The sequence below is a fragment of the Delphinus delphis genome, chromosome 7, assembly GCF_949987515.2.
Source record: "Delphinus delphis chromosome 7, mDelDel1.2, whole genome shotgun sequence".
In the NCBI taxonomy this organism is placed as follows: Eukaryota; Metazoa; Chordata; class Mammalia; order Artiodactyla; family Delphinidae; genus Delphinus; species Delphinus delphis.
In genome coordinates, this window is record NC_082689.1 from 21,061,644 (window position 1) to 21,082,687 (window position 21,044).

The following is a 21,044-nucleotide window of genomic DNA, read 5'->3' on the forward strand; positions in this document are numbered from 1 at the left end:
TTAAAGGAAGGCAGCGACCCCCAGGAGCTGTAGGGAGGAGAGTCACCCAGTGGGCAGATCCCAAGCTTGCCCTGGCACTCGCACCCTGCAGAGGGTTCCCAGTCCCAGAACAGGTCACCGGTGGCTCCTGCACGGGTGGCGGGAAGGTCAGCTTCCTCTGAAAGGACACAAGGAGCCCTTGCTCTGCCTGAGGCCATCCCCACACGTGGGTGTGTGTCTGGGCAAAGAACAGACATTGCTCTCCTTGGAGAAGGACAAATCTCCAAGGTTTCCTATTACAGTACAGGCAGGTGGGGAAAAGGGAAGCGGACTCTCTTCTAAACGTCTAAGAATTTTTTCAAACAACACTATGACCAACTACGGTATGGATTTGAGTTCAATTTGTGAATTGTTGGTACTAATAGAATCTACTTTAATTAGTTTGAGAGACATAAAATTTGCCATGATATAAGCAAAAAAGTTAACTGCTACAGCATCAGAAAGTCACAAGGCCATAAAATCAACTTGGCCAGCCATAAACACCACGGCCCCCAGTTTTCCTGATGCCTCTCATCGTCTACATCTCAGACGTGGTATTGCTGCTCTGCGCTTCCTCGCGTCCCTGAGCTACCGAGCGGGAAATGTCTGCCGACCACAATAACCTTCGCTGTATATTGAAAGATGTCCATTAAAATGAAAACGAACAACAGCGAAAATGGGAAGTAAAGCAACTATCAGAGGAAACTGGAGTTTTAAGATTTATAATCTAATTTCCACTTACTAGCTGTATGATCCTGAAGTTTAGAGATTTACGTTAGATTTACTCAGTTTCTGCATTTTAACTTTATTCTACTGATCTCACGAGGAGTCTATAAATGTGACATGAGTTAACAGATGTCAAAACTGTTGGAAACTATAAATCACTATATAATTTATCATGGAATTTTGAAAAAGTATGTATAAGGTATGTTATGATTTGAATGTTTGTGTCCCTGCCCCCCAGTTCATATGCTGAAATCCGAACCCCCAATGTGGGGCCTATGGGAGGAGATGGTGTTATTGTTCTTATAAAAGAGACCCCAGAAAGCACCCTTCCCCTTCCACTATGCAAGGACACAGCGAGAAGAGGGCTGTCTACGAGCCAGGAAGAGAACTGTCACCAGACTCTGAATCCGCCAGCGCCTTGAACTTGGACTTCCCAGCCTCTAGGACTGTGAGAAATACATGTTTGTTGTTTAAGGTGCACAGCCTACAATATTTTTGTCATAGCAGCATGAATGGAGTAAGACAAGGTATTACCGAAGTTTATTTATAAGGTGGAAAATGGTTAGATTTAAAATTCCTAAGGGAAATGGATGGCTCTGGGCCCAGCACTCAATGGACCCTGGATTTTGTAGGTCACAAGCTGAGACAGCGAGGGAAGGGGCTCACACCCATGCCATGTGTTATTCAGCAGCACATGAGAAATGTCAGTGGAGGCAATTCAGATTAGTGTCTGAGAGAGAAGTTTCCAGGCCATAAAAACCACATCTGGAGTTCACTGGTCTCTTAAACAGTACCATAAATGAAAAGGGCAGTGCCCAGAGGGTGAAGGAGAGCTGCCCGACATTCAGGAGTCTTTGCGGAGAGTCTGTGATTTGAACAATGCAGCGAACTCACTCTCCAACCACATTTAAGGGTGCAGAGGGAGAGGCCGGTGAGGCTGGGAGATGCAGAGGCTGAGTGAGAGGGCAGGGCAGGCTGTAGGTCTCCATTTATCCATGGATCTCGGTCCCCACAGCCAATCTGGGACCGCTCAACCCACGCTAAGTTCATTTCATTGTAATTGAATCACTTGGACCATTACCCTGCCTGAGTCTCACACAAATGTTAAACAGTAAAAAATTAGGCAAGCTGCATGTCGTTAGACTTGCTTCAAGTTTCTATCTCAGTGATATGTGAAGAGCAGTGGGTTTTTCTTTCTTTAGCCAAGGCAGACAATTGAGATTTTTTTCTTTCAAGTCAGTGAATAATTTTAAGAACAGAAATTATTACACCAGCTTTAGTTGAGAAGACAGAAGGAGACCAAGTGTGACAACAGCCACTTGCCCGTATCTTTTGAACAAACGATGGTATTCACCTTCTTTCTTATTTAGGTAAATGACAGCTGAAACATGATGTCTTTGGAGACGACCAGAGAATCTCTGTAAGGCAGCTTCCTGGTCTTCTGTGAAACCCCTAATTTTTTTCCTACAGGCAAGTGACCACAGTTCTCGTAGCAAGAGGAAAACTTCCCTTCAGTGTTTGGGTCACCCAACCCTGCTCATAAGTGGCTCCAGCTCCAGCTCACTTGGGTTAAGACGGGATCTCGCAGGGACCCCAAGCACATCCTGGCAGGGCTCCAGCGACAAGCCTACTTATGCCTCCTGGGTGATGGTGCCCTAAACTTTATATTCAAGGCAACTACCATTCAAATCGCTAATCACTTTTTACAGAGCAATAAAACCATGCTGACGGACTAAGATAACAGGTATTTCTTTTTAAAAGAGAGAGAGAGAGAGAAGTCGACACTTGGTGTTCACTTACATGACAGATGGGATTTTAGCTTCAGCTGTTCTGTTGAAGAAGAGAATAAGGGCTTCTTTCTGCTGCTGTTTCTGTGGAAGGAGAAATCGAGGGTTTGAAGTCTCCCACTCTGAGAACTCCGTGACACGCTGACATAATCATCACCACCAAGAGCTTCACAAATCCCAACATCCATCGCCAGAGCCGAGGCCCTGACTTACTCACTCACTTTAGCCACGCCACAGACACTGTCTGCACTCTGGTTTTGTACTGGGAGACAGAGTAACATTACAGATGTTCTGTCACCCTTCGAGAACTGTTGTGAGAATCCAATGAGGCAAGGAACATGCAAGCTCTTTGGAAGGGCATTGCAGGTAGTGCTTCACCATCCATGCCAAGCTCATGTGCTCAGCGGGAAGGCAGCCCTGCTAAGCACACCTATTTACTATAGGTATTACAGCCTGGTGACAACTTACACATGACAGTGGCCCACGATGTTCCCCCACCCCTTTCCTTCTGCCAACTTGTGTCCATACCCAACTGACTAAGCTCACCTCTAAGACTTACTGAATCATTTCCAACTGACCCCAACTAGTCTATTCTAGTAACATCTCAAAATGTTATTCACATGTTTCTGGCCTGTGTGCACAGAAGGTAATTGACTTCTCTCAAGAGGAAACGGTATTTTCTTTATAGTTTGCATCTAAATAAATCCCTGTAAAGAATGCTAACCCAGGAGGTGCTTAGCCAGTTTCACAACAATATGAGATAACATTTACCATTACTCTTGGGTTCCCAGAGAGGACAGATACTCTTACCATCCTTGGTGGGGCAGCCATCCCCTTCCACTAGCCAGCATGGGTTTATAGATGCTCCTACATTTTGGGCCTGGGCCCTGTGAGGCCAGTGATTGACATGGCAGCTTCCTCATGGAACAAAGAAGTGACCCAACAGTAAAAACACCTATGGCCCTGAACTCATTAATAACTCAGGAAAGCAGCCACAGCTGGACTGACTGTACCTTAAACTACACACACCACAGATGGTGAGAAAAGCTACCTGGTCAAAATCGTTTTTTGGCTTTAAATAGCATCTCTCCTCTAGGCCTTGACAAGAAAGAAGAAAGAGACCCAGGAACCACAGGAATCCGTAGGGGCACTGACGGGATCCATTTCATTTTCTACATGAGTCGCGGCAGTGGTGGGCACCGTCCCTCCTATTTTGTGGCAGCAGTTCAATTAAACAACGCTAACCTCCTGGGAACTCACATTGAAGATGTGATTCTGTGTGTGTGTCTTGTTTCTCAGCCCCAGGCCCAGTCAGGATTCTGATGAGGCTCTGGACACACACACTTTTCGCGTGTGGCCCATGGAGTCCGTTCGTATCTCTCAAAGGGTCCCCTGCAGTAGGTTAGGCCCTCCAACCACCGAACGCGTCCCTAGTAGGATATGCTGAAGGGACAGTGTCAGGCTCCCATCTGACGACCTCACCCGCAGCGTGTACGCCTCAAGGAGACTGCACCCTACCCGTTCTCAGTCCGCAATTAAACTCCTGTTCCTTCAGAGACTCTTGTCAGGTCCTTCCCTCCCACCCACACTCAGGCCACACTTGCTCTTAGAAAGGGAGAGAGCAAAACAGATGGAGAGATGGTGAAAGCACTTTCAGAAACCCCGCCCCAAGATTTAACAGGCAGAGCCAATGTGGGTGTGAGAAAACAAACATCATTATTACACACAGCTTGGGAGATGGGACCCTGGGCTAATAACCCTTTTGGGGCTGTTATCCATAGGTACCAAAAGTCTTCAAAATATGCCCATGCCCTGTGATGCAGCAACTCACTCCTACAATTTACCCTCAGGATAGAATTGGAGGTACACAAATTCAGATGTAAACTGCTTTTTCAGCGTAGTGTTACTTAGTATACTGAACAATTGAACTAACTTCAATGTCCAACTACAAATGACTGGCAAAATTACAATATAGCCAGGCGAGAAAACATCATGCAGTCTTCAAATGTTATGTTTTAGAAGAACAACAACAACATGGAAAAGGGTACAGATAGTTTTGTAGCTTGCTTTCTTCCCCACTTGATGTATCTTTATAAGGTCCCAATTCTGCTTTTAAAATACATATGTTGCTTATTATGTACATAAGTTATAATATATAGAGAGAGATAAATAATGTATATTTTAAAGCAAAAAACACATAAATTTTATAGAAAAAATACCAAAATGATATATGCCGAAATTATGTAATATAAATAGATGGGTTAATCTTTTTTTTTTTTTTTTTTTTTGCGGTACGCGGGCCTCTCACTGTTGTGGCCTCTCCCGTTGCGGAGCACAGGTTCCAGACATGCAGGCTCAGCGGCCATGGCTCACGGGCCCAGCCGCTCCGCGGCATGTGGGATCTTCCCGGACCAGGGCACGAGCCCGTGTCCCCTGCATTGGCAGACGGACTCTCAACCACTGCGCCACCAGGGAGGCCCTCTATTGTATTTTTAGTGTGGGAGAAATCAATAGTTTTATCTTAAAAAAAAAAAGCTCCTCAAACTGATAGACATAATACTAGCCCATTAACTATCTTATTACTTCTTTTGTCAGCCATGGACTGGGAAATTTTAAATAACCTGCATTCTTTGTTCCTGCTTCTTAGATTTTTATTAAATTAGATCCACTGGGTTCTGAATTTATTTTTCTATGTTGGAATCTAAGTGGATTGTCAAACGGCAGAAAGGTGAGCTGATACTGGCACCAGGAAGTCTGCATGGACCAGTTCCATTTTTCTGTTCCTGGTCTTGCTGATCAAAAAAACGGCTTTAGACAAAAGATGATTAGAGTCAGCTTTTCTTAGCCTGTGAACAGCTATCTATTATTTTGGCTGAAAATGAGAAAAAGATTTCACTGTACATTATGTTTTATAAATTGGCCGCTTCACCTTGGCTTCTGTGATTTAAAGCTTTTTAAAAAATGTCTTCCTCCAGATGGGAAGGTGTGAGGGAACAAAGAAAGAAATCACTTTTTGACAGGCTAGCAGTGCTTTGCTGGAACCACCATAATGTGTAAAATTGCAGGGAAACTTGGGGCTACAGAGTCACTATAAAAATGGTGGTGGGGGGGTCCTTTCTATAGATTCACAGACTAAAACCACAAAACCATGATTCTCCATTTTAACACTTTCAGTTCAGGATTTCACAGCCAGTCAGGGCTTGGAAGGCATGTTGATGGCCATCTGGCCCAAGCCCCGGCTGACACTGGCTCCCCTTCCTGGGTTAAGCTGGCAGGAGGGTGCTCCCAGTCAGAGCCACGGTTTGTACATGCATCAAATCTGGGGCTTTACAGTAAGAAAGGTTCTGATGTTCTACAGGGTCATGCTCATAAATTCATTTGCTACTTGGATTTTCCATTATAAAAATTAATTTACATTAAGGAACACAAAAGAAAAGCAAATTTTCAAGAATTTGTCTTATTATCTAAAAGAATTTAGCATGTGGCTTGAGCATCATATGCTGAAGGCAACCTGTATCTATTCAATTTCTCTCTCTTAGGGACAAACCTAAATTTCCCAAGATACCAAGGAAGCACATAGCAATTCTCCAGCACTGGACTGGGAAGAACTCAAGGCCCCTTCTCCACTGGATTCTTGAAGAATTACACTGCAATTTAGGGTTTGTTTTCACAATCTGCAAAATAGTGTTAAGACTCTGGGCTGTAGAAGCAGAGACAACAATCACACACAACAGGCAGGACTCAGAGCAACTGTCCCAAGTCCTTCATACTTTTCCAGCACCAAGCCTATGAGGTAGGTCGTGGCTCCCCTTTTTAGGGAAGAAAGTATCTACAAATCCCAAAGAATTTAAGGGACTTGCATAGCTACGGGGAGTTATAAACACCCAATATTCCTGATTTCCATGGCTCAGCCTAGTCAATTTCACATCACTGTTGATAAACTCAGAAATCAAACTTGCAGGTTACATATGAAATCATCTTTGGAAAGAGCCACTCACCTAACTGTGTACATTGGTGGAAAGTTTAAAAAATGCTTTCAAACCTTGCTGCACTAAGTTCAAAATTCCCATACGTCTTTTTAGCCATACTGCCTCTTGACCACTTAACGTGACTTCCTCCTCAATTCTAATGCCCACAGACCGTTTTGTCAGTTGTCTACACTGGCTGCTCTCCATCACCTGGTTCAGGAGATGGACTGGGTACAGGTGAGGGTGTCCTCTGGGGACTCCCACAAAATACTAATAGACTTTCTTCCATCACACACACAAGGAACTAAAACATAGCATTTTATAAACATTCAGACCTCTGCATCTAAAAAGATCACACATCTGAATTTTTCCCATTAATATTACATACGCTATACATGTTCCTTGGTTTCCTTGTCTGGTGGAGTTCACTGGTGGGCAAAAGTTAGTAGACATTAAAGGTTTAAGAAAGTTCTAAGAAAAAACTAAAATTGAGAAAATATTTTTATTCACTGCCTTTTTTTCTCTAGAAATCAGAAAAAGACACCAATGCTGATTTTAGCAACAGAACACCCCGGTTCTGCTCATGGTTCCACTGAAATATAATTTGAGAACCACTGGTCTGTATGTCCACGTCAACGTTAAGGAACTTCACTTGAAAACTCCATGGCAAAGAGATTACGCTTGCTCACTTCCTCCAGGCCATCCCGATTATTATGTATAATACAGCATAAATTAAATACTGCTAGACAAGCTACCAGTGCATCCTCTACCCTACACTGCTTCTTAAAAATGACTAGCCAGTCTTGTTCATCACATGGTAAAATAACATTAAAAAAAAAAATCACACATTCTGTCTCCTGTCATCTTATTTATTTTGTACTCTCCCAGAAGGCTAGTAGCTCATGTAGATCTAAGTTTCCGTATACAGGGTAATATCAAGCCCAGATAATGCTTTATGATAATGTCAGAAAATGTCAATGACTGTCATTTTCTTGGGAATGAAAATTGCAAGGTTTTTATCCCAAGAGGACAGAAACGGGTCTGGTATAGATTACTTTATAGCACTTAGCACAGTATGACACTAAAGACAGATATGAAACGCAAGTGTTTTGAAAAGACAAAGTCACCATAGTGGAAAGAGCCCTAATATATAGGGCTAACAGGCTTGGTTATAGCCTCAGCTCTGCCATGGAGTAGCCATAAGACCTTGGGCAAATCCCACTCTCTGTGAGCTTCAGTTTCCCCCTCTATATAATGGGGGTGCCAACTTGTTGCCAACCATAAATGACCGTAACAAGGATTAAAAGTTAAGAGAGTTTGAAAACTCTTTGTTATATAAATGTCAATTTGTTTTTTTGACTAAAGCAAAAGACATGAGATGATTAGAGCGTTAACATATATAACAAATACACTTAGGACTAATTTCTAATGACTGTTACTAAAGGAAGTATTCTCAAAATACACTAAACATAAACTCCAACTTTCTTTGAGGGATTCAGAATACATATCACCATCCTGTGGTTGCCCTGGCGTTTATCTCTATGACTGTCCATCAACAGTGATCTACACAAGTAGAAAACTGCAAATTAATACGAGATTTTGGAAGTAGACTAGGTAGGCTGAGAAATGAAGCGGGCTCACCATCCTGCCCGGGGCGAGGGAGAGAGGTTACGGGAAGACAAGGTCGGGGGACCCTGGGTCAGCTCTGCAGTGCCCCTCCAGGGCAGGAACAGCTGTGCACAAGGGGACCTTCCCAATCCCCATCTCCAGCCCCGGACTCACAGTGCTCTCCTTGGTGGTCATCTCCTTGGCCGCGGCATCCAGGGCAGCTCTGGTCCTGGCGCTGATCCGGCCTGGGGCGACCACCACCATCTTGCGCTGTTTGGCTGGGAGCTGGCAGAGGACGTCGCCCTTGAGGCGTCGCAGCATGACCGTCTCCTCCAGCAGGAGCTTCAGCTCCCCCAGGTTGGAGGAGCCTGAATAATCCCATCCCCAGGGCAGCTGTGGAGGCAGAACGGAGACACAGCTCGTGAGAGTCCCCAGGGCCCAGGACTGGAGCTGTCACCTCCGGGAATGGCCTCGCAACCCTCTCTTCCCTTGGCTTTGTTCAGAGAACTTCAAGTGGCTTTAAGGGATGAATAAAATCTCACAGAATACAAATGAGAAACAGGAAGGAAAAGGAAGAAAGAAAGTCAGGAATGAGAGAACCAAAAACTTGTATCATGGCGTCCCACAGTTTGGCGCTATCCTTTCTAGCAGCAAAGGCAAGATGTCAAGCGGTTTGGTGCCTGTTACATTGAAGAACAAACGAGACACTCAGCTTGTCAGACTCTTCCCATACACTAAATGCACAAAGTTTCCCTAGGGCTTACCCGACTGAGCCTGTTGCACAAGGTAACAGATGATGCTGTAACATCTTTATTTGATGGGGGTTACAGGGATTACGAAGCTGCTCTTCCCCAGCGTGGGCCTCACCATGCGTGACCTGGTGAATGCCACTGCGGTGGCCATGGTGGAGGCGGCTGAAGGGAAGAACCCAGAACACAGGTGCTGCAGTCTTGCTGAAACCAGAGGTGGGTTTTAGAGCGCCCAGGCAGTCCTTCATAAAAATGGTTCCTTCATTTAGCAGCTCAAGGAGGCAGTGAGCAAGAATGTCTACTTCCTACCACACAGGTAGACAAGATCCTACCGATTAAAATAAAAACCCTGCCCTTCACTAACAATCTTACTGGAAACAGGACTGACTTTTACGGTCCTGTAGAAAATCAGGGAGCCAGGGTATCTGCTGCCTTAGGGTTTCAGCTGCTCAATTTTTCCCTCATGCCTCAGCCCACCCTGGACTGTGAACCACCGAGGGCAGGGGCTAGGCTTGATCATTTTCGAGGGCCAGTGGACCTAGTATAATGCTGGAGATGTGATAGGTGTCCTATAAACCTCTGCTAGATTGAGAGCAGGAAGAGACAGCCAAAGGTGGAGAAATAAAATGATCAAAAACTGCTTCTTCTTTTAAAAAAATACACCCTGAAATCAACTGGATGTTCTGAGCAAATGCCTTCACGGTATAGGGTCGAAAATGAGCTCGGCATGGGGCATTCTTTTCAGTGGCTTCTCTTAATGCAAGAATCTGGCCACAGTTAAAAGAAAAAAAAAAAGTAGAGACTTCCCTGGTGGCGCAGTGGTTGAGAATCCGCCTGCCAATGCAGGGGACACAGGTTCGATCCCTGGTCCGGGAAGATCCCACATGCCACGGAGCAGCTAAGCCCATGCACCACAACTACTGAGCCTGCACTCTAGAGCCCACGAGCCACAACTACTGAGCCCATGTGCCACAACTACTGAAGCCCATGCGCCTAGAGACTGTTCTCCTTAACAAGAGAAGGCACTGCAATAAGAAGCCTGCGCACCACGATGAAGAGTAGCCTCCACTCGCCACAACTGGAGGAAGCCTGTGCGCAGCAACGAAGACCCAACGCAGCCAAAAATAATAAATTAATTAATTAAAAAAAAAAAGTAGCCCTGGCCTACTGGCTGCATTATATAAAAATCATGCTAGGAACAAATGGATATCATAATTAATTTAGGTATAACGTTCCTACCTTCTAACATTATCAACTCTTAACCTTGCAGGTTAAAACCCAATAATACCAAAGGTTTTAAATGCGTAATACCGTAATTACAATCCAACAAGCTTTTACTGAAAACTTATCACGGAGCAGGCATTGGGCTAGGTGAAAGGAAGGATACAAAGATGGGGAAGGCAGCGTCTGACTATGTTTTCTTGGATGCTGGGGCAGTGGCAGCAGGAGGAGGACAAGGGCGAATCTGAGGATGGCCTGAATGACTGCGGAGACGGTGGCCAGAGCCTGGGAACCCAGGGAGGGACAGTGCAGCAGTAAAGGCAGGGAACGGCTCTGCCCTCAGCTCCCCCGGCCCCTGGCTAAACACGACACCATGCGTCCAGACAGTCAAGGAAGGTAAGATCCTTTTCAGAAATCAAGTTGTCTTGAGGGATCAACACAACTGTGCACAACCTAACCTGGACTGATCCATGGGGAAACTTTGTTAAAGGCGTGTATGGCTTTAAATACATTTAATAATAGAAATCTCCTGCCTCATAACCAGCTAAAAACGGTTTGCCATTAACTTTGCCAAGCACCACAAGTTGCATTATAAGTACTCTGAATGTAAGTGGATATTTTTAAAGTACTTGAAAAGCTGTCTTTCCTTTTCCAAAAGTATTTTAAAATAAGGTAGATGATCTTATTAACATCACTAACTTGCATGGCAAGGCTTTTCTCTCCCAGGTGGCATGGGTGATGAGTGAGGGGCAGCCGTTTCTCCAAGTGTCAGTGTCTTCGATGCAGACAGCAGCTCGGCGTATTTGTGACTTGATCAAAAGAAGGAATCCTTAAGGTCTGAAGTAATGAGCTTTAGAGTCCAGTGAGAGCCTCTGCACAGGGACACTGCCCGCAGAAGAGAAGCCAGGGTGAGCTGGAGTTGTGGCTTCAAGGTTGCAGTAGAACAAGTGGGGAAAATGAGAAGCGATTTGCCCTTGAGAGAGGGGCCAGCACCTTCCATTCTAATTCAGTGCTACTGGAACCTCACGGGAACAGGGTTTAAGCATCTGAGAAGTCTACCTTGCCGGACAAAAGACAACTGTTGAAGGATAAATCCATCACCCTGGCCACAGCTTTGAAAGTAGAGATTAGAAAGAGAAGTGAGTGACTCTCCCTTTCTGGTTTTCAGATCGTGGGTGTTCCGGAGCCTGGATCAGAGAGAGCTACTCGGGGCTCAGGAAGAAGGTTCGAACCAGCCCCATCACCTCCCACCTGTCAGCAATGACACCGACTGGGACTTCTGCTCCACCCATCACAGCACACCAAGGCCCCAGCACACCAGCGAACAGATGAGACTGTATCCCACTGGTGGGTCTGGAGAGAGTGAAGAGGGCACAGATGCCAAGAAGGAGAAGGCCACAGACTGTGTCTCTTCCTGAAAAGAGAACAGCCCAGTGCCTGAAGAAAACAGCTCAACTGATTAAGGAAAAACAACGAACTCCTAAGCAAACAAGGAGCTAATTCTGTGTGTCATCCTGTCTCGGGTTATTCTGGGGAAGAGCACTGGAAACGTGCACAGGCTTTGGCCAACCTGGCTATGGCTGCCTGACACGGAGAGACCCCCCAGCTCAGGCCAGGAAACATGCTGTGTCCACCAAGGACGCGCTGCTGAGCTACAAGGGAGACACGGCCGCAGACAAGGAGAGCGAGGAAATCCTGGAAGCTCTGGTCGTGCCCCGCCACACTCTGGGGGTGGCCTGGCTCCTGCCAAACCAAGACACAGAGGCCTGCTTCGACCTGAAGAGGCAGAGGGAACACGAAGGAGCGAAAGAACTACATGAAGGAGGCGTCTGGGGATTACCAGTCTCAGAGAAGGACCAAGTGTTGCTTGGGGCAGGGCCTCCTTGGCCATCTGCAGGTTGAACACAGCTCGGGCATACTTGGAACAGGCACTTGGCAACATTATTACTGCTGAGGGTGACAGGATGTCAGAAGTGATCGGTTTACAGAGGAACCACGCCCAGGCCCGCCAGCACTGGCAGCTCGTTCGACCCGCGTTTCTTCGTTCACTGACTCAGCCCCCAAACCGCAGAGGCGAGCATGTTACCAGTTGAGGCCTGTGCCGTGTCTGGAGGGACCCAGCACAGGGAATCTCAGCCAACCTCAGCCGCCAAGTGTGGAGATCACACACGCTACACACGTGCCCTGTGGAGACCACACACGCTACACACGTGCCCTGTGGAGACCACACACGCTACACACGTGCCCTGTGGAGACCACACACGCTACACACGTGCCCTGTGGAGATCACACACGCTACACATGTGCCCTGTGGAGATGACACACGCTACACACGTGCCCTGTACTGCACCAGCGGACAAGGAGACTGGTGAGAAAAGACAAAAACGCTGCCCTCTACCCCTTCCTCTGCTCTCCACCTCCTGACTCTTTTCCTCTGGTTTGCAAGAGAGATCGTGGTGGCAGCTAGAATTTTCTTGATCTGTATTCAAAAGTGAGGTGCTGGGGCATCCAGAGGAAAGCCCAGTGATGAATTCATCCTTCAGCAGTGGCCCTTTGTCTGGCAAGGTCATCCTCCTGAAAGCAGGGCTTTGGCAGAAACGCACTGCTGAGGAAGATGGAGTCCCACGCTCAGCCAGGTGGCCAGACTGGTGACAGCCAATGGAGTCAACGGCCCGTCAGGAGGAATTTGCATTTGTGACTACTGTAATTTAAATATTTTTTAAAATGCTGACTTTCTCATTTACGAAAGTAATCCATTTTGGCATACCTTATCTTCCAGTCATACATGAGAGAGACACAGAGGTGGGTGAAAGAGGAGGCGGGGGAAGAGAGGGAGACAAAGAATGAATAATTAACTATAGGGAAAGTTTCGCATCCTACTTTTTTCCACTCTTTTATTTCCCCATGTCATTAAATAAACTTTTTATCTTCAGCTAAAAAAAACTGAGGGGGCTTTCCTGGTGGCACAGTGGTTAAGAATCCGGCTGCCAATGCAGGGGACATGGGTTCGAGCCCTGGTCCGGGAAGATCCGACATGCCGTGGAGCAACTAAGCCCATGCGCCACAACTACTGAGCCTGTGTGCCATAACTACTGAAGCCCACATGCCTGGAGCCCGTGCTCTACAACAAGAGAAGCCACCACAATGAGAAACCCTCAGCAACCAGAGAAAGCCCGCACAAAGCCATGGAAGACCCAACGCAGCCAAAAATATAAATAATTAATTAATTAAATAAATCTATTAAAAAAACCAGGTTTTAGAAATCGTGATTTTTAAAATTTTTTTATTTTTTTGGCTGCGTTGGGTCTTGCTGCTGCACACAGGCTTTCTCTAGTTGCGGCGAGCGGGGGCTACTCTTCATTGTGGTGCAGACTTCACATTGTGGTGGCTTCTCGTGTGGAGCAAGGGCCCTAGGCGTGTGGGCTTCAGTAGTTGTGGCTCGTGGGCTCTAAAGCGCAGGCTCAGTAGTTGTGGCTCACGGTCTTAGCTGCTCCGCGGCATGTGGGATCTTCCCGGGCTAAGGATTGAACCCGTGTCTCCTGCATTGGCAGGCAGATTCTTAACCACTGCGTCACCAGGGAAGTCCAGAAATCACGATTTTGATTGCAACGGCATTTGTTTACAAGGCTTCCTCTGCCATTTTTGGAGAACGGAAGCTGTGCAGACTGTAGCTTCAGGGGCAGCTGCTCCATTGGCACCGTATTCATAGAGATAATTTGCAGGTCAGAGGCTTCTGGCCTGCTGACCGGGCACGATTCACTATAATGAGTCGACATTTAAAGCAAAGGCCCACTGATGAGAGCCCACCAGGGGAGCCTGAGATCATGCTTCCCACTCCACCTGTTCAAAGGCTTCCTCTGTCCTTTTTGCACAGAGTATGTAGGGCCTCGGCCTCACCTGGAGCTCACCTCAGTGCCCTTCTCTGAGGCAAGAGCTGTTGGCTTTCAGAGCTCCAGGCACCTATGCATCGGCTCTACCGGAAAACACTAACGTGGAATCACCACAAGCATTAGAACTCGGAGGGGCTGCTCTTATCTTACCGTAGAGGACACTCCAAGGTCAGAGTTAGGGGCAAAGCAGAGCTAAACTCCGAATCCAGCTCTATGGCCAGTGATTTTCTGATCACACCACAGCCAAAAAGAAGGAATGGAAAGGGAGGTGTGAAAATCAGGGTGGGGTGGGCGGGGAAGAGGGGGAATAAAGAACACATACCCGCTTGGCACCACAGTAGCGAAGTCCAAAGGCATGGAACTGAGGGAAGAAGGTCGGCCTGACGGCGAGGATCTGCGTGTAGAGCTCTGCCGGCCGGGACATGGCTGGGGTGCCCGACAGTAAGATCACCCTCTTGGCAACCTAGAACACAAAAGCCCAAGATGCTGAGACGCACAGAGGACACGCAAGAGATGTCCCCAGCACCCCCAGGAGTCGGAGCCGAGGCCCCCGGAACAGTACACCCCGGAATCTTGCATGAACACCTTCACTTCCTCGCACTCTGACCGCAGGTACTTCTCAAGTTCGTGCATCTTAGATCCAAGGTAGATCTAGATTCCAAAGACACTACGGCTGGCCTCACTCCAGAGCTCTGGGTGGCCACAACCTGGGAGCTCTAAGCGAAGGTACCATGACCAGAGAAAGAGAGCATGTGTGCTCTGAGAACCTCAAGGTGTGACCTGTGTAAGAGGCTGGGCGTCATCTCCTAAGCTGCCTTGGCCACTCCCTCTGCCTGCATCTACATCAGCACTCAGTCCCCTACACTGAATTCTATCTTGTCTGTCTCCCTCACTAGACCGCAAGCTTCTTGAGATCAAGGACTGGGCTGTGTCCACCTCTGTTTTCGTAGAACAGTGGCCGGCACAAAGTAAGCCATCAATAAATATTCACTGTATGCCTAAAAATGTTCACAAGGTAGCTAACTGGTGTCCTAAGGAACGTGGAGTAAACTCACAGAATCCAGCATGGTTAGAGGAAGGGGAAGTAGGGGAGACAGCAGCAGGTCCGAACTTTTTCCAGGATGGATTTCTGACACCCAAGCTGAACCTATGATTAGATACCGACACGTAGGACCAGCCCTTTCTCAATCCCAGGAGAAAGCATCAGCAATGGCCTGTGTATAAGCCTCTATTTGTTTTCTTTAGAGGAGAAAAAAAAAAAGGCTGTCACTAGCTCAGCTGCACAATGCTTTGAGCCTAGAGATCCCTGATTCAAGCTCATCTGGTAGTTAATACGGACTTTAAAAGGTGGGACCCGGATCCATCTACCCTACACTCAGCCCAGGCCTGCAGCAGCCTGCTCAGCTGAGGGCAGGATGGGCATAAACAGTTGGTCAATTCCAATGACAGACTTCGGGCTCCTCCTTATCGTGACACCAAGCTGACCCAAGAAGACCAGACCCCAAATCCTACCTCTTACTCAGATGAGAAAGAGGGTGAGATATAAAAGGAGACACTTCCCTACTGTACTAGAACACGGAGTGGCCACAGATCACTGGTGGTAAAATCCATTTCAGCTCTGGGAAGGGACCCTACTGGGGGGCTCGGTTGTCTAGAAACAGCTTGTTAATCACTGTAACCTCGAGTTAATGATGGCAGCGTAAGGCAATCGCATGCAGTCAGTTACCTAGGGGAGGAAATCAGGTTTTCAGATAGATACACGGCCTCATAAAAGTAAATAAATACAGGTGCAGCAGAGGGAAGGAAAGTGATTATAAATATACAACATATATACCGTTCTTGAGATGCACTTCTGCCCGCTCAGCAGCTGCTAAGACCTAATTCCATTAGGACAGGAGAGCCATGAACTTCTCCAGCTATAATTTTCCACAGTTCAACTACCTGGGCCTTCTAATTTCCTCCATGGTTTAATGCAGACTCATTAAAATAACAATGAGCTTCTGGAATGACGCCTGTTGCACCACTTGCCTTGGCTCGAGACCATTTCAATGAAACGGGGAAAATGAGAAGTCTTATCGGTAAGAGAAAATCAGCTCACCATCCAAACCTATTCCCCACATCATCACTGCTGTAGCCTGGGGATGGAGCCTGGGCAGCAGCTCACAGATCAGGTGCTGGAAATGAACTCCAGGGTTCTCTGCCCGATATTTATAGGACGGAGTTAACATGGAGTCAGACCTCCCATATACTGTCCAGACTAGGGTGGTGACGGGACCGTTGAAAATGGATGCTTGTGGGTGTTAAAAAAGCAGAGGCAGCATTATGGAAAGAGGAAAAAGGCCAGCTTTGAAAAGAAACCAATACGGCGTCTCATCTATTATGGAATGACTTAGCCTGCTCAGCCCCGACACGTTTATTGTCATCACTGTCATCCGTAAGGCCTTCAATTGTGCCCGGTTTCACGTGGTTTATATGCCACCCTCTACCCTTGAGAACTTCCAGTTTAGGAAAATATAAATGCATAAAACTACATAAATCAACCCTAAATTGAACGCCTTACAGGTAACTCTTCTAGCACCCAAGAAACCCACAATGGAACAATGCAAAAAAACGATTTCTATTCAGCGTCAGAGAGAAGTTAGTTGATTCACACGAGCAGGGGACTCTTCCTGCAGCCTGCCTGATCACACTGGGGGTGAGAGCAGACCCTCCAGCGGACACCACCCCCGCTGTGGCCTGAAGAGGCAAAGAGCCATTTCTCCAAACGCAGAGGGACTGGGTTTTCTGTTCTAGGTGCAGGGGAACTGGGTTTTCGACTCCCTGCTTGTATATCACAAGTACTGCCATTGTAGTACTGTACAAAACATCCAAAACCTGGTTACAAATCCAACAAAAGGGATCAGATGATACACATTCTGACAGATTTATACAATAGACTACTATTTGTAAGAATGAGGTCCAGTTATCGGGAATGAGGTGGCATGATTACCAAGATACGCCATTAAGGGAAAAAAGGAAGGTGCAAAACTGGTTGTAGAACACTCTAGGGAGGGAGAAAGGAAACACACGTTGAATGTACTGACATGGGCACAGACTAATTTTTACAACTAAACCCCAAAATCCAGTAACTGTGGCTGTCTTCGAGGAGAGAGATCAAGGGACTGGGGTATCCAGAGTGGGGAAAAAGAGTTATTTTTCACTGTACACCCTTCTGTACTCTTTGAATATATCACCTAGTTAAACTACTTCAATGAAAAAGGAAAAGAAAAAGCTCAGACACCTTAGACCACTATGCTCATCTGATCCAGCCAATCGACAGACATAAAAGGACTCTACTCCCACAAAAAGAGAAACAGCTGTTTATTAGGGAAGGATGGTGGGATTCTGAGGGTCTTTCTTCTTCTAAAGAAATAATCTGACTGGTTTAACAATAAAAAGCACTATAAAAAAGAAAACCCACTAAAGGAAACTCAAACACACCTCACTGCTCACAATGGAAAAGTCAGATACCCTTCAGGGCTGGAGTCATGTGGAGAAAAAACCATGTGATTTGGCCTGAGCAGGAGTGAAGGTGGTGATGCGTGGCCAGACTGGATTTCAGAGGCAACTAGCAAAAGGTAAAACTACGACCCAGAAATTCTGAGTGGAAGAATTCGTCCTAAGAGGACAAAGTATACAAGCTATGAACATACGGATGACGTTCACTTGCAGAATTATTTATAATAGCTAAACAGTGTCCAACACTAAGAGTTAAATCATGGGACGTGTCCATACCACAGAACGCTCCCAAACCATTAAAAATGATCTTGGGGGCTTCCCTGGTGGCGCAGTGGTTGAGAGTCCGCCTGCCGATGCAGGGGACACGGGTTTGTGCCCTGGTCCGGGAAGATCCCACATGCCGTGCAGCAGCTGGGCCCGTGAGCCATGGCCGCTGAGCCTGCGCGTCCAGAGCCTGTGCTCCACAGAGGGAGAGGCCACAACAGCGAGAGGCCCACGTACCGCAAAAAAAAAAAAAAAAAAAAAAAAGATCTTGCCCTACAGCTGACATGTTAGAAAAATAACCAAACTGTTAACAGTAGTTTTCTGTGTTGGAGGGATTAAAGGTGATTTCAGTTTTGTTCTTTATAGCTTTCTGTCTTGCCTACTCTCACACAGTTGACCCTTGAACAACATGGGTTTGAACTGTACAGGTCCACTTAGGCAGATGTTTTCAATAGTAAATACTACAGTCCTATACTGCCTGAGGTTGGATGCATCTCAGTATGTGGAGGAACCTCAGATGTGGAGGGCCAGCTAAATATAAGTTAAAGGCACGTTAAACCCCCGCTGCTCAAGGGTCAACTGCAGATGAAAACAGAACCACCTCGCTTCGCAGCCCAGGAAAACGGTGCTGAAGGGGAAGAAAGATGTCACATTTCCCAGGGGACAACACCACTAGTTTCTTACAACCTAAGCAAAACGTCCTCTGCATGCAGCTGCTGTTTCCATTGAGGAAACCCACAGGATGTGGCCTATCTCACAGAGTAGGATATAACCTAATCACCTCATCATGAACATCTGCTGAAAATATTTTGACATATTAATTATCAGAATATAGTTCTAAGAGATGCACAAGTTAGAGGAACAGTCAAGTGGTATTAAATTCGGCCCACATTTCCTTAGAGTATCTGATCAGTGGTTCTCAACAGAAATGGGGAGGGGTAATTCCCCCCTCCTCCCCAGGGACGCTTGGCAAGACCTGCCAAGACAATTCTGGTTGTCACAACTGAAGGAGCCAGTGGCATTCAGTGAGTAGAGGCCAAGGATGCAGCTAAATGTCCTACGATGCCCAGGACAGCCCTGTGGATAACAACGAATTATCCAGCCCCAAATGTCAACAGTGCCAAGGTTGAGGAACTCTGGTCTCGACGGAAATACAGCAGAGAGGTGGGAGGTTTGATGATCAGAATAACACAGGATGCCTCATCCTCCTCAACTGTGCCAACAGTCCAGCACACGTGAAGTCAATGTCATGGATGACAGTGGCTTCGAGACACCCATGAACAGGCTATATTCACGGGTCCTGTTTTGAAACATTAATTCATCCGAGTTCTACGGCCAATGCAGAGTAATACATACTAGTTAGCAGTTAAAATTTTGTTTTAAATGTGTCACTCTGAAATATACCCAAGATCTGAAAAACGCAGACACTGCTTTAAAAGGTCTGACTCAGAAGCACATATTTCAGAAACCAATATTTAAGTCCAGCTTGCCTGACCAGGCAATGAGTGCATTAACAAGACAGTTGCTAAGAAGCTTTCCTATTATATCTTTAATGATATCATCTATCTACTGTGCAGTTTCTTTTGTCTAAACAATCAGGGTATACAGATTTAATTTCAGTTATGGCTGTAAAATTGGAACCACAGTACCAGGGTCTCTTAACATTTTTCAAAAGAAAACATATGAAAATTCCCCAAAAGAAGGGTCACCACTTTGGGAAAATCATTTAAGTGTGTCCATAAATGGCTCTCAACCTATAAACATTTATAGGTAATTTGGGCAGAGAATCAAGGCTTTTAAGTAAAGGACCTTTAGGTTTGGAGGGAATGACATAATCCTGCTTTGGAAGATGTTATCATATTACCTGTTACTCCGAACACAAAACCAACTTGAAATGAGCACTCAACTGTGTTTTGTGGGGAGTTGGAAAAAATTAATTTTCAAATGCTATTAAGTTTCACCAACATTTAGCATAGTTGTCTTCCCTAGCTTAGGTACAACTTAAAGCTTCTTTTAAGCAATAAAAGCTGCAGTTTTAAAATCAGGTGCAACCCAAGAGCCCAAGATGAACATAACATGCGCTTTCGTTGGCTCAGTTCATACAAACCAAAGGAGATTCCCCCAAAGTCGCCTGTGAGATATTTCTACCTTGTTACGAGAGAAAAGACTACTTTTCTAATTGTACAACTTTTTTCCCTGAAGTAGGAGAAAGCTCACCCCAAATAGATGGAAGGAAAGTTGGGGGCCTTCCCTCTGTTGGGGATGGAGGGGCTGGGACACAAAATACAGACACTGCAGTGTGTACCACACCAAGCACGGAGCTTACACTGCAGGTCAGAATACAATGCCTTTGGATAAAGATTCAAAGCTGCGCTGGACACACACACACAGACACACACACCCCCACACCCCTTCTGCTCTGAACCTGGACTCAGGCAGCCAAAGGGTCAGCATATGTTAGACCACCCCAGAAAAGGGTGTGGACGGCTGACCTTCCTGCTAACACAACAGCCTTGGGGCAGCCCCAGAAAAGGCTATCATCTTATCTGTAAAGCAGGCCTCCGCTTTGTGGCGCGTCTTGCTGATGCCCACGGCCTGGTTCTGAGTCTGCACCATGAGAGCTTTGCCCCGCAAGCCACGTGGAAGACAGGCAGCTCCTCCTGGGCTGTTTAGAGGACCCGCTGCTGGAGGCTGTCCCTCTGCCTTGTCCAGGAGGAGCCCAAGGACAGTCCAGAGTGAGTTCCCACCTGGCCTGTGTCCTTCAACAGGTCTTCATCTTTGAGAGACAGACGACTGCACTGACCACTAGTTCCTCAGCAGGATGTTAGGAAGAAAAACGAATCTGGTACCAAAGTCCTAAGTAGAGATGCCCTGAGTCAATGCTAAGTCACATCCACGGCCTGCAGCCCTGGACTTGCGGCCCCTGCTCCCCCTGGACACCAGTCCAGCCTGAGCAAAATACAGCAGATCTCAGTGCCGAGTGGGCTCAGGCACGGAGCCCGTCCTCAGCAGCTCTCACCTTGAGGAGGGGCACAGCTGCACGACAGCGGGCAGTCTTAATGTTTTTGAGGAAGTGAGATTCATCCTGAAAAGAAACAGTCACGTAAGTGAACAAGGCCAAATCCTGAGCAGACGGAGAGAGAGCCCACGTCAAGCTTGACCCTGGTACAGCGTCGCACTGAGGCTGCCTCTCTTAGTGCTTTCTCCTTCAAGGAGACAGCTAGGGGCCTGGGCAAGGACCAGGCTCTGGGGCATCTTCTCTATGACATTGTGAGCAAGTCGCTTCATCTCTCAGGGACAGTTTTCCACTTGCAA

General features: G+C 46.6%; 1 protein-coding gene and 1 pseudogene across 1 annotated transcript in view; one reads left to right on the forward strand and one right to left on the reverse strand.

The window, feature by feature from the left end:
- Positions 1-21,044, reverse strand: part of SMARCAL1 (SNF2 related chromatin remodeling annealing helicase 1) — a 52,436-nt gene that overhangs the window by 10,689 nt on the left and 20,703 nt on the right. Inside the window, exons 10-13 of the mRNA XM_060016145.1 lie at positions 20,749-20,814; positions 14,290-14,430; positions 8,282-8,500; positions 2,545-2,615 (exon numbers count right to left, since the gene is read on the reverse strand). Of these exons, the coding sequence (XP_059872128.1) occupies positions 2,545-2,615; positions 8,282-8,500; positions 14,290-14,430; positions 20,749-20,814 (497 nt within the window). The remainder of the gene's footprint in view (positions 1-2,544; positions 2,616-8,281; positions 8,501-14,289; positions 14,431-20,748; positions 20,815-21,044) is intronic.
- On the forward strand, positions 8,976-12,572 carry LOC132428720 (tetratricopeptide repeat protein 23-like; annotated as a pseudogene).